The 19,431-nt window shown below is 42.5% G+C and overlaps 1 protein-coding gene across 2 annotated transcripts; it reads left to right on the top strand.

Annotated features, from left to right (window-relative positions):
• The first annotated feature begins 8,892 nt into the window (after positions 1–8,892).
• Positions 8,893–18,549, top strand: LOC121915266 (phospholipase A2 inhibitor gamma subunit B-like). Of its 2 annotated transcripts, none has more exons than XM_042439323.1 (6): positions 8,893–9,078; positions 9,287–9,429; positions 11,536–11,655; positions 13,045–13,188; positions 15,209–15,346; positions 16,687–18,549. In XM_042439323.1, the coding sequence occupies exons 1-6, from the start codon at positions 8,993–8,995 to the stop codon at positions 16,890–16,892; spliced, it is 837 nt and encodes a 278-aa protein (XP_042295257.1). In that variant the 5' UTR covers positions 8,893–8,992; the 3' UTR covers positions 16,893–18,549. The 2 variants fall into 2 exon arrangements, with proteins under 2 accessions (XP_042295257.1, XP_042295258.1); XM_042439324.1 differs by lacking the exon at positions 8,893–9,078 and adding an exon at positions 9,087–9,175.
• Positions 18,550–19,431: the final 882 nt, after the last annotated feature.

The following is a 19,431-nucleotide window of genomic DNA, read 5'->3' as shown; positions in this document are numbered from 1 at the left end:
TAAAATAGCTTCAGATTGGTGAAGTTAGTTAAGATAGGCATCCACTGCTGATGCCACTGATTGTTTAACTCCTGACATGGAATAAAATCAGCATTCTCTCTATTTCTGTTGCTCAGGCTGTGAGTGCCATTGCTAACAGAATCAAATGGAACGGTGGATCAATTATTCCAGGCCTGGAAATCAAAGAATGCTGTTAGCTCAGAGTGAGAGCACATCTTTTGGGTGTAAAAGATCTAGCTCCCTAGGGCATCCCATTTTGCACAGGACTTCCCATATTTGGGGTCCTTATGCCTGGTCCCAAACTGCAGTGATATGGGATGCCCTAAATCCCATTCTTGAGACAGCCTTCAAACAAAGCCCACTTCATTCAGATAACATGCATTTGCCACTGAACAATGAGACAACAAGCAGGCACACTGGCAGATACGCAATTAATTGTACAATGTCTGTATTCATCAGCAAGGTAGAGTAACACAACCACTGTGTAACTATTTGAGTGTAGATTTGCACCATACCAGCATGATGTAGGATTTCTGTCTTCATGTTTCTCATTTGGTTAATTGGATTAGATGCAATATTACCCACTGGATTGTATGCAAAGGGATCTTGTAGCACCTTTGAGACTGAGCAAAAGGAGTTGTAGCATAAGCTTTCCCACTTGCTCAGTAATAAAAGCACTCCTTCCCATCAGTGAGTGCAAACGGTAAGACGATAGGATTACGGGAAAGCATCAAGCCTTTTTAAGTGTTGTAAAATTGTAAAATTCAATTTGTATACAGGTAAAAACCACACCACACTGTCTATAGTTAGGTTCTAACTGTTCTTCAGAAGTTGTTCCCGTAAGCAGGTGATTTCTAGCTATAGGAGAGTGCACTTAAGTTTTAGAAACTCCATAAGGAGCACCAAGGAACCAACAGGTCATAAACAAAAACACTGAAGTATTATGTAGTATATGTAGATTTATGAAGTCAACAATGCATTTGAAAGATATTCTATAGGAAGGTTTGAATCTCACTGCTGTATCCTGACCACAAGTACAAACACATAGTACATGAGTTTGACTGCAGTGTAGAATATCTGTATGTGGATGTATACTATATGAACACTACACCACTCCCATACAGTATAACAACATATGTCAGTTACTAGCCGCCATTGTGCAATGCACAATACACAATGGCAGCTAATAATTGTCATGTGTTGCTATACTGTATGGGAGTGGTATAGTGTTCACAAGCAGAATGCACAAGATAAGATTCAGAAGCACGGTGTAAAGATGCACAAGCACAATGCATAATATAGGATGAGCATGCACAATGCAACCGTGATATGTAAAGCATAATGTACAACAGTCAAAAACAAGGCACAGAGGAACATGTAATCTGTGCAACTCCGCTTTCAGCAGAGCACATCCATTGTGCAATGGTGACTTTTCGGCCCCTTGTGCATTGTGTGTTTTATGCATGTAGCTGTCCCTAACAGGATGCCAGATCTAGTTTAATAGAAGTACAATCCGATACATGTTTACTCAGAAGTCAGTGGGCTTCTGAGACTTATTCCCAGGTAAGTGAAATTGCAGCCTAAAGGCTTTCATGGATGGCATCCATAGAAGAGTTTATTCCTGACATTTTGCCTGCATCTGTGGCTGGCATCTTTAGAGAATTCTGAATTCAGAGAAGAAGAGCCTTCCCTCCATGCCATCTGACATCATCCAGCATTGGAGGGAGTGAAAAGGCAGGCCCAACTCCATCAGGGATAGCCAGAGCAAGAAGAAGGGCCCTCCATCTGACATGGTCCAGGCCTCAGACGGAGAGAAGAACCACTGGACTTGATCCCCTTCCCCATCTCCATTCCTTTCTCCTTCTGTGTCATGTCTTTTTAGATTGTAAGCCCGAGGGGGGAGCCGTGTGTGTGTGTGTGTGTGTGTGTATCTGGCATGGCCAATGCTGAGGTACAATGTAGTCCCCAGCATCTAAAGGAGGGGAAGACTGCCTTACAGCAACAGTCACTAAGTGGAACCAGTGGCTTTGTCCAGAAATGCAAGTGTTACAGAGGTTCCTTCACATATAGTTCACCTAGAGACATACATATATTTTCACATATTGTCTAGAGAGGAACACATAATCTTGTGGCAACTACCCATACCTCCACAAAGAGCTTCCCTTCATTCTTGTGGGAACATTGAACTTGTCGCTGTTTTTCTGTCTCAATTTGAGAAGCAAACACCTTTTAAAGCAACAGACGGACTTGATGGTGAAGGTTCCATTGTATATTTTATGCACATACCAGGAAATGAAAATAAAATGTGTAGCAAACCTCCAACACCTGTCCCCATTTCCTAGTCCTGCGTATGTCAATAAAGGCACATACAATGTTGTTATAAAACCATATTTCTTACAGCCCCACCTAGGCATTTAAAATTGGTGCATGGTTCATTTGCTTTTGCTTCATTTATGGCTGGTTGCAACGTGACAGAGATGAGGAATTGGCTTCAATTGTCTGGTTCCTGTTCCTAGGCCATCTATATACCCTCTTTGGAGTATAAGCTAGATCCTACCTATAAATCCTCATTGGACGTATGCTTTCCATCTCCATGGAGCCTTTGAGCCTAGCGTGAATATGTGCAGTCGCCATGCAAATCTGCTTTGTCTTGATCTTCATTTCTTTGATAACTGAAGGTAAATATAACTAAAATTTTGTTTTCAAATTGTGTTGGCAGAGAGAGAGAGAAAAAGAGAGAGAGAGAGAGAGAGAGAGAGAGAGACCCCAATGCAAGACAGGTACATATCCAGTTGCCTTATATCAAATCAGACAAATGGTTCATTTGCTTAGTATTTAGGGATGGGTAACACCTGATCAAGAGACAGTGTGATATAGTGGTTTGAAATTTGGATTAGAATTCCAGGATTCCTCTCTCTACTCAGTTCTGGAAAGCTAGTAGGTGACCTTATGCAAGCCATACTCTCTCAGCTTCAAATGGAGACAATGGCAAACTCTGTCTGATAAAATTTTTTTGCTGGGAAACGCCATGACAGTTTCATCTTATGAGCACCATGAGTCATAAAAGACTTGAATGCTCCCCACCACCACCATAGCAGCAATGCATGATCTACGTTGTTTTTGCAAACTCCCTTTCCCGTTGTGTCATTTCATTGTATCACTCAAAGCTACGCCCTAGAAATAGAGTTCCCACCACCTCTCCCCTATCCTCACCCAATTTAATTTCTTCTCCACTATGATTTTATTTATTTCTTTACTTAATATCCCATCTTTCTCCTGTCCTGGGATTCAAGGTGGTATAAAATATCTTTTGTTTTTTAAAAAATACAATCAGCCCTCTGTGTCCACAAATTCTGCACCCACAGATTCCAATATCCCTCCTCCCAAATCTCCCCCTCCCCAAAGAACCCTTGATTTTGCCATTTTATATAAGGGACGCTGGTCCAAAGAACTAGAGGCAGGTTACTGACAGGTGTTGGCTGCAAGGAGCACACAGCAACTCCTTTCCTGCAATAGCTCCACTGGCTGTTGGTCCAGTTCTGGGCACAGTTCAAAGTCCTAAGCTTTTGTGGCCGGCATCAATAGTTTTGTGTGGGTTTTTCGGGCTATGTGGCCATGTTCTAGAAGAGTTTATTCCTGACGTCTCACCAGGATCTGTGGCTGGCATCTTCTCTGTCTGGGGAAAAAGGCAGGATAGAAATAGTACTAGTAGTAGTAGTAGTAGTAGTAGTAAATTTTAGAGGGCAAACTGGCTAACAAATACCATAGCTTGCTTTGCCCGCACTGGCTGCCATTCTGCAGAGTTGTAAGGGGAATTGGCCAGGAAGCAAGACCTTTTGCTTAGAAATTGTGTACTCCACTACTAAGTCACAGTTCTTTCCTAGCACAATAAAGCCTTTATGAGCATGTCTGATGTTCAGGCTGTACCCACTTCAAACACAAGAGAAGGAATGAGTCACAGTAGGCACAGTGGCATCCCCACCCTGGTGTTACCCCATGTTGGGGGGGGTGGTGCCAGGGCGAGGTGGCCACAGTCACTTGGCCCTCTCCTCTGCAACAGTTGTGAGGTGGTCTCCGGTTGGGTCTCTCCAACGTGGCAAGTCTAGGTGTCACTCCTCATCTGGGGTGTCACCAGGTGCAAGTCGCACCCCCCACAACCCTAGTGATACCACTGACTAGGCATGCAAAACAAGTTCACAAACTTTCTCAGCCTCAAGGAGACACCCTGAGTCACATCGTTAGCAGATGGGAGATTGTTTTGACCGTGCATGAGGTGGAAAGACTGGCACAATTCACCCAAAGCAATAGCAAACAACTTAAATGTTTGTACCAAAAAGGTTGCGTTTTGTGCAAAGGCATTGAGTGTGATCCTACAGGGGGGTTGAGTAACATAAAACATTGTATGCTACTCAAACAGACAGCATACCAGGTTGCTGCCACCAGACATATGGTTTTTGGAATTCTTTGACTAAGTTTTCACAGTTACCTAGTAGTATGAAACCTGATTGCAGAGTTCTCATCTGTGTAGGAAACAGAATTTTCATATAAAATAATAATAATAATAATAATAATAATAATAATAATAATAATAATAATAATAATATTGTTGGGCAGGGAAAAAAACCTCTACCCAAAAATGCTGTTTCCTTTGCATAAAATGCTGTTCTCTGTGCAAAACTACCACATTCAAACTTTGCACAGAGCCAATCCCACACTGCAAAGAGGAGAGCAATCAAGATGTTTTGGCAAACCTTTTATTGAAAGTTAACAATATGCACATGTGAGCTGAAACAGCCAGACCTTCTCTCACTTTGCACAAGCAAACAACACATCTGAAACATTTCCTAGATACAGTACTACTTGAAAGCTTCTTATCAAATGCATCTGAGGAGGACTTTTCCTTTAAGCAGCCTCTACTTTTTTATATATAGTTTCCATTTTCGTGGCTAAATGTATAGATTTATGGCTCTTAAACTTGTTGAAGATAGCTGATGAGGCAGGATTCTCTGGTCTCCCCTCCTCTGTTTTTTCTGTTCACTCATTCTCAGTAAAGGGTTTTGGAGGCAGCTGATGTTTACTTGCCTTGATGGAGAGAGGCACCCATAGCCACAGTAGGATTGGATAGAGATGAAGCCCATTCTTTCCTGGTCCATGCTTTATTGGATTGTTTACTGCAGGCTTGCTACTGCAATCCAACACCAACAGTCTGTGTTTCTTCAGCCTTCCATCACCATTTTCCAGATGCTGATGTTGCTAAAAAAAAAAGTCCAGTTAAACAGAGGACAAGGAGGAAAATGGGAGATTAAAAGACTTTGTAAAAAGGAACTTCTTTGTCAGAGGCATTGAGTGCATCTACACTGGCCAGAAAGTTCCAGGCTGCTCCTGGAGTATTCTGGCCCCAGAACTGCCCCGAATTTACCCTGTTATGTCCACATTCTGGAGTGATACTGGATGTCTACAAATGTGTTTCACTGTGCCACCTGGCACTGCTGGTATGATCACTCTTTTTGAGGTTGAAAATGAGATGCCCAGTATTGATTGCATGGCTGGGCATCTCGTTTTGACCTCAAAGGGAATGACATGTGCCAGTGGTGATGGTGCTGGATGGCATAGTTGGATGCTGGGTAAACAAGCCACCTGGCATTGCTCCAGAATGCTCCAGCTTTTCTTGGAAACTCTAGAGCAGAAAGTAAGTCTTTTAATGCAGTTTAAAATGTGTTTCTTTAAAACATCACATTTTACCACATTGTCACTTGGACCACATGAAAGTATGCTTATATAATCACATTTATTCTGTGCATACAATATTGTAACTGAAAGGTAGAATTTTAATTTTGATAGTTGTTTACATCACAACTATTGCCATTAGTTTCAGCGATATATAGAAATTATGATCTATGAGTAACATTAGTACCAAGAACATTATTAAGGATTCTGTATGGTGTGGAGGAGATGATGCCATGAGTTACAACACTGGGTGACACCAAGCCTAGTGACCCAACTGTATGTAACAGAATCCTTACCCATATAATTCAATAGACTAAACACAGGGCAGTTGTAATAACAGATTTTAGTCAAGGCTAACATAAACCCAATTGCTTTCCATAGATCTGTTCTATTCTATGTATGCTTAAACCTGGATCTACCCTAATGAATTAAACTAAGTCAATATCTCATCATGGCCTGAATTCTCTAGTCTAGATGACATGACTTGGTGTAACTCCATTTATCCCAGTTGATCTGCTTTTTGGAGCATTTCAAAAGGGGGCATCAAATGTCCCTTATTCCAGGCGTTGATGAGAATGGAAGCTACCCTTTCTTCTCCAGGTTCACAAGGGTAGCAAGAATTAATAAGGGTACATCATTGCAACCAAGCAGGAGTCAAGGGTATGGAGATGTGGTTGGCAAACTCCCAACTGCTGCTATGTGTCTGGGAAAGGAGTCCAGGCAGAAGACCCCCAATGACTTTGATAAAAATTTGTGCTCCATCAGCAGTGTATGGGCTCTTGACCAAAATGGCATTGTCTTGTTTGGATTCAAACTCAGCATTTTCTTTTGCAGCTGCCATCAGCACCAGATTTTCTGCCAAAGGCTGTGCTACAAAAAGCATCTGTGAACTTGGGATGGGACTGAGTGTTTTTTCAGGTGTTTTCACATTCACCCTATCCACAATTAAAGAATGTCATCCAGCCACCATCACAAAGGATTCTGTGTGCCTTCACCATCTCTCTTGGGGAGACCCCTTGTCTCTGGGGACCATTGCTATTGGCATCATGTCTTCATTCAGTTCCCTAACTCACCACCGTTCCTTTCTGTTGACAAATCACTCCCTTTAGTCTTGCTTTCTTGACATTTATGCTCCTGGTTTCCTTGCACTTACAAGATACAGAAGAAGTTTGGTCCTACCATTTCCTTCCTTCTGAAGCAGAAAAACAACTGACTTGCAGCTGTGATTTAAGAGTGTTCCTTGTTGAATAAGTGATGTGAAAATGAGTTGGTATTTCCAGTATTAAAAGCATTGATTAAAGAAAAGCTATATTTATTTCAATTGCACTGGCATTTTTCCCCTTTCCCTTTTCAGTGTAATATGTCTCCCCAAAGAAAGCAGTAAAGATGTACTGACCATCCAAAGCACCCATTCCCTGTGAAGATAAGGCTAATATAACCTGATTAGAGTGTCGGTCAGGGGGTGCTAGGGTTCAAATCCCAAACTGTCCACAAAACACATTGGGAGAACATTGTCCAGTTACTGTTGCTCCCTTGTACATATTCGTTCTGGTCTCTACCTTCCCTTTACCATGATCCCCTTGGTAGCCTATTTTCACAGTGGCAGATCATAAAGTTCCAGCAGCAGAGCTATGTTGGGTGTCTTGGATGGATGGATGTAGGACATTCAGGAGATGATGGCACAACAGAGATTAACGCAATAGGAAGGGAACAGATGTCACCTCTTCTTGACTTATTGACCTGGGGGCAAAAATATGGCCCCCACACCTCTGATAGATCATTTGGGAATATTTGCATTGTTTTTACCTATGAGAGCTCCAGGGGCTATACAAATAACCCCAGAGGCCACATGCAGCCCACAGTCTGCCATTTGCTCATCTAGGGGAAGGCAGTGGCAACTAGTTTGGATTTAGCTAGAACATTAACAGAGGTGTCCAAGACACTGAATTGACTGGAGGGATGGAAATCTGAAAAGGAAACTGATGTAGACAATAGGCTTACACCTCTTGGGCAGCTCTTTAAGTGTTTGATCAAAATCCAAGAACAGATTCACTACCCCACTCACATGGAGCCTACCAGTTGTCCCTGGGAAGGGAGACAAGCCTAGACAGCCTGGACTGCGTGATACATTGCTATGGATTGGTTCTTTCAAAACGCACACACACAACAAACAAAAAAATCTTTCTCTCTCCAGCGGCTTCTCTCTGAGGATGCTTTTGTTCTCCTTCTGAAATTGGTCCTGGGACAAGAAAGAGAGAGCAATGGAGGGGAATTCCCTCCTCTCTCTAATATACTGTTGACAACAACAACAACTTTCCTCGACTTTTCAATGAGTTCTGGGAATGGTCACTTCAGAGGAAAATAATGCCCGCCATAACACCCCAAACAAGCCCTTTGAACAATGCACAACTGTGTAGAGAGCAACAGCATTTTGCTCTTTGGTCTTTCAAAACCCAGAGGATTACAAAAGCACTCCTTTGTTTTTATTGGTGAAATGCTGAAACAGGATTTCACTGAAGCTAGATCCAGCCGAGGGAACATGTGGTTTAAATTTAGCTTGTGTCCCTCCTCGCCCCCTGTTCCCACTCAAGCGTTCTTGGCTTGGGCTGGTGCCCACCAAAGGCAAGAACAGCCTGTACAGATATTAAAAGGAACTCCTCTTTCTGCCTGTAAATAAATCTGAGTCAAGGAGTGAGGAGTGTCCCGCATTGCTGGGTCCAATAACATACATGTGCATCCAGGGCTTCTTTGGAAGGGGTTGGCAGCAAGATGGAAAAGATAAGAGGAGGCAATCTAGTTTGGCATGTGGAACTTTAATCCCTTCATCCAGAATTGTTTTCGCTTACCTCGGACCACTTACTGTTGTGAATAATAATAATAATAATAATAATAATTCTTTATATCCTGCCTCTCCGGTTGGATCGAGGCGGCTTCTAATAAGAATAAAATACAATACAAATACAATAAAATACCCAATAAACCCAGCCTTGCCACTGACAGCAAGCAGCAGCCGAATGGGAGGCTTGCCCAAATTTTCTCATGAACTGCCAAGTCTTGTGTGTGTGTGTGTGTTTGTACAGTTTATTTCTTCACTGGTCCTCAGCAAAGGATCCAAAGCTTGCTGGAACTCGGAGTCACTGGAACTATACCTGTTGCTTCCCCACATCTCCTGGCAGTGACCAAGGTCTCCTTCCATCGCATTTATAAACTGGCTCTTCTGATTCCACCCCCACCAGGATTATGTTGCAGGAAGATAGAGGAATGCATGGATTTTGTCCTTAGGTCTTCGTTGGACAGCTGCCCAACGTTGGACAACACCGCCCTAAGCGGGGATCCAAGTCCCAGAAAACTGTCAGTACATCAGCATTGTTTTGATGTTTTCCTCAAGTTTTCTGGGAAGTGTCTGGCCTCTTTTAGAACCTTGCTGCTCCGCCTCCAGCGGCACAAGGTTTCCTTTTTTAATTAACTTCTTGCAGACAGTTGTTTTGATGCCTCCACCCTTTTTGAGAAGATAGCTGGCGAGTCCCCCCACCCCCCTCTTTTTCTTTTCCTTTTCCAGAAACCTCCCAACTGCATCAGGGAAACAGAAACTCTGCTGCATTCAAGACTTGCAAAACAGTTCTGGTCCAGGCTTCCAGATGTCTTCTGGGATTATGCAGCTCTCTCTTGGCATCTGTCTCCTTGCCACATGCATAGCTTTAGGTGAGTATGGCAGATTTCGGGAGGCTCCCAAGACTCCCAATTTTCATGGTCCCAGAAATTGTTGGCTTGCTCCAAATAACTTCGACATACATTTCTCTCCAGATAGTTAACTTTTTCTCTGTAGTGCAAGCTGCAGCCTTTTGAAACGAGAATAAGGATTTACAACTAGTATATATTGGCATGCAAATACTACTGGAGTGGTGTCATATGAAGAATTTTGGGGTGGTCTGTTAAGTTTGATGAATGGTAGCTTCAGGCTGCTGAATAATTTCTGACTACTCTGAGATGGACAGGTAGAATGAGGTGGCATTTCTGAGTGGAGCCCAAAGGGGAAAAAAGCAAGTTATTCACATATTTGCTCAATTGTGTTGTTAATGCATTTTAATAGCTATAGTTTTGTGAAGTTGAAGGTTTTCATGGCCGTCATCTATAGCTTTTTGTGGGTTTTTTGGGCTCTGTGGGCATGTTCTGGAAGAATTTATTCCTGATGTTTTGCCTGAATCTGTGGCTGGCATCTTCAGAGAACTCTGATAGTTTTTAGTAGTTAAACTGAAATCAAAATCCTGTATCCATGTAGTTTAGTTATGCTTCTAAATTAGGCCCCTTTGGATTGTTGTCGTATTTTATAAGGTGAAATGCCTCATAGTGGAGTCAGCTTTTAGAAAGACAGGAAAGATCAACATCAGGGGAGGAAAAAAACACTTCTTTTTAAGGAGTTATTCAGATATTATTGCTTTTCGCTTGGCTATGCAAAGAATCTCACTCACACATTTCAGTTTTGTTGTTCAGAACAGCATCTCTGCACATATCTGCAAGTTCTGTTGCTCACACTTGTCAGTACTGCAAATATAGATGGAGTCGATGATGAAGAGTTATTCAAACCATGTTCAAAACATGCAGCGCTTTATCCTGGGTCTATCTGCATCGGTTATTCACACAGCCAGCAATGTCACTCTTTTAGGAAAACTCATTAATATCAATTATTCCAGGTTAAGTGGGATTTTTGACACCCCCTCCCCCCCAAAAAACCTTACTTGGGTGCATTCAAAATGCATCAGAACAACAAAGACTGAACCCACATTCTGTTATGATTATTTTCACCACTTGAATAACCTGTAAATTCCATTTTAATGGAGTGACAGAGAGGGAGGGACAAGTAAGTGCAACTGAGTAACATAGCAGCCCAATTCTTCTTTTTTAAAGGGTCTATTTCTAAATAATTCCCTGTGACTTTTAGAGTCATGGCAGACCACTGCTAAGATGTCTGCACCACCCCTGTAAGCCCTGGGTTGGGGACACAGCAACTGCATACTACACACCCAACCTGGCACAAAAAGAAGCTGCAAAAAGTGGCTTCTTTTCGTGCCAATGAAACGGCACCTATTCTGGTGCCGCTGCAGTTTTTCCGTGGCTCTTTGGTGCAGCGTGTCTACATGCTGTGCCACAGATGCTGAGTGTAGTTGGTGTAGTTGGTCAGGTGGCATGATGCCGACATGACACCAGAATGAGGGCAGGTAATGGGCAGTTGCCACATCCCCACTCTGCCTTCATGCCGGTGTATTTTGCCAGTCTAAAGTTCTTTTTTTGACACCACTTTAGCTGTCATGGTTCAGTGCTATGGAATTCTGGGATGTGCAGCTTTATGATATGTTTAGCCTTCTCTGTCAGAGAGCTCTGGTGCTCCCACCAAAACACAGATTTTAAAATTCCATAGTATTGAGCCATGGCAGTTAAAGTGGTGTCAAATTGCATTATTTCTGTAGTGCATTATTTCTGTAGTGCATTATTTCTGTCAAACCAGCTCTTGGATTTGATGAAAGTGTTCTGAGTTTGAGTGCTTCAGAGTCAAGTGTTCCTTCAGTTTATCATCCCACAAGTATGGGAGCCATAAACTGCTCCTCATGTGTGCTCTCTGCAGAGTCCTCCTTCCTAGTAAGTCCCACACTCTAACATGATAAATCTCATCCCTAAGAAGAACTTGCTCACAATTGAAGTTCTGCATACCTAAAACTGGAGTATGTTTTAGTGGCAACTCGACTTTTAACGCTGCTAGACATCAGCAATAAATTAATGATGTTGCTATTCTTTACTTTTCTGTGTTTTTAGGAGTGTCTTTGGAATGTGAGGAGTGCTTTGGCATGGGACTCGGAATAAATTGTCATGGGAATATAATAACATGCTCTGCTAACAAAGACACGTGTGCCATCATCTCTGCAGAGAACATGGGTAAGTGGGAAAGACTTAAAGGCAGGGATGAGTGGGAATTTCATTTCCATTAATTAATTAATTAATTAATTAATTATTCTCCAGCCCATATTAATATAGGAACACAGGAAGCCCCCTAACACTGATCAGGATGCATCTACACTGTAGAAATGTTGACACCACTTTAACTGCCATGGCCCCATCCTACTGAATCCTGGGATTTGTAGTTTTGTGAAGCACTGGCACGCTTTGTCAGAGACTGCTAAAGACTTTGTAAAACTAAAGATCCCATTCTCAATCGGATAGCGTTACAGCAAAGTGGTGTTGAATTGTGTTATTCCTACAGTGTTGATGTACCCTCAGACCATTGATCCATTAGCCCAATACCTTCTAGAGGTTAACCCTCTAACTGAGGTTGTCAGCCTCACTGCTGGGTATATTCTTTTTTGTTGCTTCCCCACCATACAGGCACATCATTGCTCAAACACACTGCCAGCGACCCCCAAGTACCTCTGACATTTACCCAGCTGCCATTCCATTGAATGGCCACCCCTTTGAACACAGAGTTGTACTTGTGATGCTCCACCCGTACAGGGCATCCAAGCATCAGTGTGCCGAGTGATGCACTGGCAAAGCACAATCATGGAGGCCCCACATACATGCCTCCTTCACCCCATGCCCCCCGTTGGGCTGTCTAGTTTGTTTGTATTGTAATTACATCCATTGGAGTTGACACACTTTTATTTATTTGCTTTGTCGCAGCCCTGCACTCATGTTGGTGTGTTCATATGCAATGTTAGGGTTAGGGTTATGATACATTGCTCCTTCAGAATCTTCACAACTGGTCCTTCAGAACCACTTTCACATCAGCATGTTTATATGCAGGATCAAAGAGGTGCATATTTCATGCTAAACTGAACTATCCCAGCCTCGTTTTGCTCCGCTTTTTAGCCCCGGTAGCACAGCTTCAATAGGTTTTCCACCCACTTTGGAGGCATGCGTCATCTAAATGTCCTGCCTTCAAAGAGGGTGGAAGCTGCTTTATTTTGCCTATCTGTTTCACCTCATAGCTGCAAGAACTGTGTCCTGTCCAGATAGAGGAAAGAGAAATGACGTTGGCACTTCTTTCTCATCCTTATAAGAACTGCAACAGGGGTGGGTGACAGTCCTGCTGCTTGGTTGTCCCTGTTCCTCCTTTCTTCCTTTGCAATTCAATGGCTATTACTTCACACTTGCTTGGTTGGACAGGTTTTATATGGAGTGCCAGGAACTAGCGAATAGCTCCTTATGTCTCATCTGAAATGAGATATACACACATGTGATTTCAGGGACTGTCTATACCATACTATACTATTCTAGGCTATTTCATCTCAATCAACTATCTTGTCTGGGTTTTTTTTACTCTTCCAGGACAAAGTGGCATCATGAAGATGTGCATGTCATCCGAAAACTGTGGCCATGGCCTCACGTCTCTCAACATGGGCAGCGCGGGAGTAGTCAGAACCAACATTATCTGCTGCATTGGGAATGAATGCAAAAGGGACCCTGCCCCTTGTATGTGACACCTGTCCCACCTTCTTTCCCATTCTTTCTCCCATGCCTTCATCCCTGTTGTTGTTGTGTGCCTTCAATTTGTTTCTGACTTGTGGTGATCCTAAGGTGAACCTATTACAGGGATTTCACGAGAAGAGGTTTTCAGGGATGGTTTGTCATTGCCTTCCTCTGAGGCTGAGAGAGTGTGACTTACCCTAGGTCACTCAGTGTATTTCCATGGCCCAATAGAGATTTGAATCCTGGTCCCCAGAGTCTTAGTCCAAAGCTCAGATTACATCCCACTGGCTCTCATTTCAGCTTTACTGTATTTGATTCCCCATCTTCCTGATTTAGGAGATAATCTGATTTTCTAGGCAATGTTCCGAGGGAAATCCCTATTTTAATTTTATTTCATTCTTCTTCTTTTTTTTACAAAACAACAACGTCTTTTCTTTTCCTCCCTTTCCTTTTCCCGTATATGGCCTCAGTAACTGAAGTCTAGGGAGCAGGCGTTGGAAAGGTACGGTTTTTGAAACATGTTCTACGAACATCTGTGTGGTTTACATTCGAGAGCCAAAAGTTGAAATTTCTTAATCTGAGTGTGTTGCCGCAGATGCAAGCAAAAAACCAAACCAAAACAGCTGACAAGCCTATCATTGTTCGCTTTTCTCACCCTCAGCTGAACTTTCCTCTCTAAACAGCCCTCCCAGGACTCAGTACAGATTCAGAGTTTTTGTTGTCAGCTACTTGTTTCCTCTCCTTGCATGCTCAGATTGCTAGATACAGCCAGTCAGAAGTGCAGAAAAGATTGTGAAGGAAAGGAGGAAGGGGAGGTAGAAGAGAAGAAACTGTTTACAGACTGCCCAAATAAAGCTGCTTTGGGTCTCTTTGGAGGTATGCTGTTTAAATGATGCATGCATCCTAAGAATCCGGAAGCTGCACCAAAGCTGCACTCCAGTGCTTAGGAATGGAGTGTGGCTTTGGCACGACCTCCGGACTCTTAGGACCCATGCATCATTTAAACAGCATACCTCTAAAGAGACCCGAAGCAGTTTTATTTTGGCAGTCTGTAACAGGCCTTAGGGTACATCTCCATTGTAGAATTAATAATAATAATAATAATAATAATAATAATAATAATAATAATAATAATAATAATAATAAGTTTTATTTATAGACCGCTATTCCGCAATGATCATAGCAGTGTACAGTAATGCAATTTGACACCACTCTAATTATCATGGCTCCATTCTGCAAGATCCCGGGATGTGTAGTTTTGCAAAGCTCCAGCAGTCTTTGGCAGAGAAAGAGAAAGACCTTGTGAAACTACAGATCTCTGGATGCCATAGGATGGAGCTACAGCACTTAAAGTGGTGTCAAACTGTGTGATTTCTACAGTGCAGATGTACCCTTAGACAAAGACAGACCTTGCTTCACTCCTTCTCCTATTTGCCCAGCTACCTACTTGCAGGTTGCCATTCTGAATTACAGTTACGGATTCAAATGTATGAACAGTACATACCGGTAGTTATAACTATTGTCATGTTCTTAAATGTCCTCTCAAACCTCCTTTACCAGGCAGGAGCTGCATTTGGGCCAAAGAGGTCTGGTTAGCTGTTTGAGGTTTAAGGAGGAGGATGTTTCCATTCCTTTCCACCAGTGAGTAAAGCTGTGACATTCAGAAGTGTGCTGTTCCCCATCTTATGAAATCCTGGGATTTCTAGTTTTACAAGGTCTTTAGCCTTCTCTGCCAAAGCGTGTTGGTGTTTCACAACAAATCCAAGGATTCTGCATGATGGAACCATGTCAATTAAAACGGTGCCAAACTGGATTATTTCTACAGTATAGTTGCACCCTAGGTGGGTTTAGAGAAAGCATATCCTGTGCATTATCAGCATGGAAGAAAATTGCCCAATGAAGCCAGGAAGCATGTGAGATATGTGGAATTTTCTTCCCAGTCACCTGGGCAGCAATGTTCCTCTTCCATCCCAAGTCCTGAGTGACTCGCTTTTTGTTGTTGTTGTTGTTGTTGTTGTTGCAGTGCCACCCAGAAACACCACTTTGAATGGAAAGAAGTGCCCAGCTTGCTATGCTGTGGGTTCTGAGTGCAAGGATGAGATCACTGAATGCGTTGGAGATGAAAACTTTTGCTATGCGATGTCTGGGACTACATCCATTGGTAAGGAGTCAGAGAAGCACACTCTTTCTCGTTTTGCATGTCAATGCTGAAGAACTGATTTTAGCCCAAAGGCTGTAGACAGTAGATTTAGTTTCTAGACCAGGGTTTGGCAACTTCTTGTACTCCAAATGCTGTGAGATTGCAACTCCTATTGCCCCAACCACCACTACCACGCACTGGTTAGGACTCATGGAAGCTGTAGTTCCACAATGCCTGGAGGGTGACAGGTTCCTCATCCTTGCTGTAGCAACTCTAAGAAACACTGAACCCATACTGGCTGGAGGATTCTTGGCAGCCCCAATCTTTTCCAGACTTTGGACCTGAGAGGCCGCTAAAAAGATTAATGTTGTCAATGAAGAGGAGCCAAATTACATCAAATAGCCTAGTGTTTATCAAGCCATCTGATGCAATGAGTCAACAGACCCTTTCTCAGTGTGCCAGTAACTGGTGCCATATTTATGGCATCCAGAGTTCAGGGTCAGACATATGCATCTGTCTTCATCATGGTGCCTACATTATCATGATCGTGACCCCATTGTCACAGACATAATTGCCTCCACAAACCTACTTTACCAAGCAACAGTTGTTCAGACAGATGACAGTTCCACTTTCTTCCTACAAGTCATCAAGGCAGTGATGATCACAAGTAAGACCTCTGTAAGAATTCACAGTCATATCCTCATTGGTTGGTAGGGGTGGTGGTGGTCAAAATGTCATCTGTCCTGTGCCAGTCACTAGGAGAATGGACCCTCTTCTTCCTACACAGCTGATGCCTGGTAAAGGTTTTTCTTAGAAGGGAGGTTGGGCTGGTAGATGCTACTTAGGGGCTGGACAGATGGCACCCATTTCTGCCTTGGATGGAGACTACAGCAACCAAATGCCACGGCCTCCGAGAGGCCTAAAAAGAACCCACTCCACTGTGGGTTCTTTTCAGGCCGTGCAGGGAGCGCCATTAACATGCTCATGCGTCATGATGCCGTCCAAATGGCGTGGTGATGTTTGGGTGCTGCACCACGTGGACATCTTCATGGTGTGCCCTGTATGATTGGGTGTGCAACATGATGGTGGCCAGGGTGCGTGATAGGGTTGCTGAGCATGTAAGCGCTCAGACCCTGCGCATCCCTACTGTGGGCCCAGGTCGGTGCAAAGCACCCGTCTATACCAGCCCTTAGTTACACAGTTAAAGTAGTTGTGTAACTACAAGTACAGGATGTAGAATTCTGTCATATACTTATTGTGTTGATCTACAGGCCACTACTTTTGAATAGTTATGTTTCAGCCTACAGCCAAAAGTGCTTTTCTCATTTGTATTAATCCTTTGCATTTTTTTTCCTTTCCAGGAAAGGTTAATACAACAGTCAGTTTGAAGGGCTGTGCAAATGAGGCTTCCTGCTATGAAATAAAGAACAGTGATGCCTCCCTAGCTGGGATCGGTGTCATTTCTGAAGTCCGATGCACAGGTGGGGCAACAGCCAGCACTTCAGAAATCTTTGGACTCCTCTACCCACTCCTTGCTGGAGTGCTGTTTATGAAGTTCTTTGTTTAATTCTTTCCACAACACTGCATCTATGTATGCGGCTGTGTGTGTATGTGTGTATTAAGGATGAAAAGCATGCATGTTCAAGAAGTGTGTTTCTCAAGTGTTGGGAAATGGATGAGGAGAATCCTGGACTGATGTGAATCATTGCAGGTCAAGGCTTATTCTACATAAAATGTGCACCTGGTTATTTGGCAGTATAATATCCCAATGACATTTTTTTGTATAGGAAACATTTTACCTATCAAAAATAATATTTATATGAAGACATACTATTTTATACAGAAGAATTGTTATTTCCTGAATTGAAATTTTTGGGTTTTCTGCACACAACCTCCCTCCAAAACATGAATATTGTGTTGCAAATAGCCTTCGGAAATTGGACAGTTCACGAGAATTTCTTGCGACGGGAAGAAAATTGCTAACATTACTCATCATTTCCTTTGAGAATGAATGCAGTAAAGAATTACATCCTGTGTGTGTATGTGCATACATTCATACTTGCTTTGTACTGTTATTAGGTATACAGGACTATTATCAAGCTTTCTGTAAAACATTTATCCTACCATTACGTAGGACTTACTACTTATATTTTTCATGCTGCTCCCTAGAGGTGTTTATTGTGAAGACACAAACCTAGCTCCAAAAATGAAACGTAGCTGTCAAAAGAACATCAAGCATCAGAAGTAATGAAATTTTGGGGAGGAGGGGTAGAGAAGAAAAAGAAGAACGCAGAAGATGCATACTTTCATTTTTAGGATTTGTCACATGCCATAGATTTCCAAAAGGAGAAATGAAGGTAGATCTCACTGTAATAGTGTCATTCTTGCTGTTTTAGATAACACTGGCTGGAATCCGATTGTTGAATAACACATCCATTGTTGAATAGTGAGCCAACGTATAGGGAAATCCTGCTGATTCAATGGCTCTAGTTTAGCCATAGGATGTAGGCCATCATGCTTAGATCAGTACCGTGTTTTATTTTCCAGTTAGATAATCTAGGTTGCATCTACACTGCAGAAATAATGCAGTTTGACACCGCTTTAACTGCCATGGCTCCATTCTATAGAATCCTGGGAATTGTAGTTTGTTGCGGCACCAGAAGTCGCCAACAGAGAAGGTGAAATATAACACAAAACTACAGATCCTAGAATTCCATTGCATTGAGCCATGGCAGTTAAAGTGGTGTCAAACTGCATTATTCCTGCAGTGCAAAAGCAGCCCCAGTTATATGTATGTGAAATGTGTCTTCCCTTCAAATAACCACCACAGAGTCCAGCAATGGGGTATTGGCAGCTACTTCTCTGAAGTGGGATGGAGGGCTACTTCCAACCTTATCCTTCCTCAGGCTTCACTTAGGACCACCATCCTCCTGAAGGGCATTTAAACCCAAGAAGTGCGTGAATGATGTTGGATGCTTTCAGTCCTTCATGAAAATATCATCACATTTCCATGATATATTTCTACTCTTTCTCTGTTTTCTGTTTTTCTTTCTCCTTTTATTTACCTGACATGGCACTTCAGTGTGATAAATATGCTGAAGAATCTAAGCTAGACTCAATTATACAGGTTTGCGACGAAAAATCATTTTTCAACATTGTAGCCATTTTAATGGATTGTGGGGTGCTGAATTTGAAAAAAACAAATAAAAATGACATGCCACATACAGTTCTTTCACAAATCTGATATATTTCTCAATCAAGTTGGTTGTTATTCAGCTTTAAGTGTGAATGGTGATGTTCCAGTGCGGTTTCTTTTAGTGCATTTGAGTGTCTGTTTCAAATGACTCAAACGATAAAATTCAGCACGGACAAAGGTGCCACATATGCTTGTTTTGGTGTGAATTACAGTTTTCCAAGCCCCCGCATCAATCAGAGAATGCACATCCACCATCGGTTGTTTTGGCACCTTTGCAAGCCCTGCTTTTAAGGACATATAGGAGTTGTAGTCCATCTCACTGAACAGAATAGAGTCTATAGAAGCCAGTCTAAGGCAGCGCAGCCTACTAGTGTGGCATGGAGTGGGGATACAGAGTAAAATATATATATATATGGGATGTTGAATGTGCTGTTTCCCCCAGAGATTAAATGCCATTGCCCCAAGAGCAAGAGAAGAAGGGGCAGATCCTGAGATCTGGGAATCCTAGGCCTGCATGAAGAGGCAAATGATGCCTGCTTTGGACACTTCTGCCTCACTCATGCCAACTGAGACACAGAAAGGGAGAGTTACTCTTTCCACAGATCTGAAGGGTTCTGGTTCTGATCTCACACAGCTGACTAATTCTGGTTGGAACTCTTTAATGCACCCCCTTGATCTTTTATTCATTGATATAATAACTTCCTCATAGACATAAGACTACATTAGGCATACTGTATTATTCATTAGTAGATAGATGATGAATGCATTGTGTAGTAGCATGCATAATGCATAGATGCAGAGTACAGTGCTGCTGTATCATTTATCCACTTCTATGGGATTTCTTTGAGCAGAGAATTTAATGTTCATTCCGAGTATTTTTGGCTTTATAAGGTACTCTGTATCCTAAGCC

This window comes from Sceloporus undulatus, chromosome 9 (assembly GCF_019175285.1).
Source record: "Sceloporus undulatus isolate JIND9_A2432 ecotype Alabama chromosome 9, SceUnd_v1.1, whole genome shotgun sequence".
Classification (NCBI taxonomy): domain Eukaryota; kingdom Metazoa; phylum Chordata; class Lepidosauria; order Squamata; family Phrynosomatidae; genus Sceloporus; species Sceloporus undulatus.
This window is presented reverse-complemented; position numbering and strand designations above follow the sequence as displayed.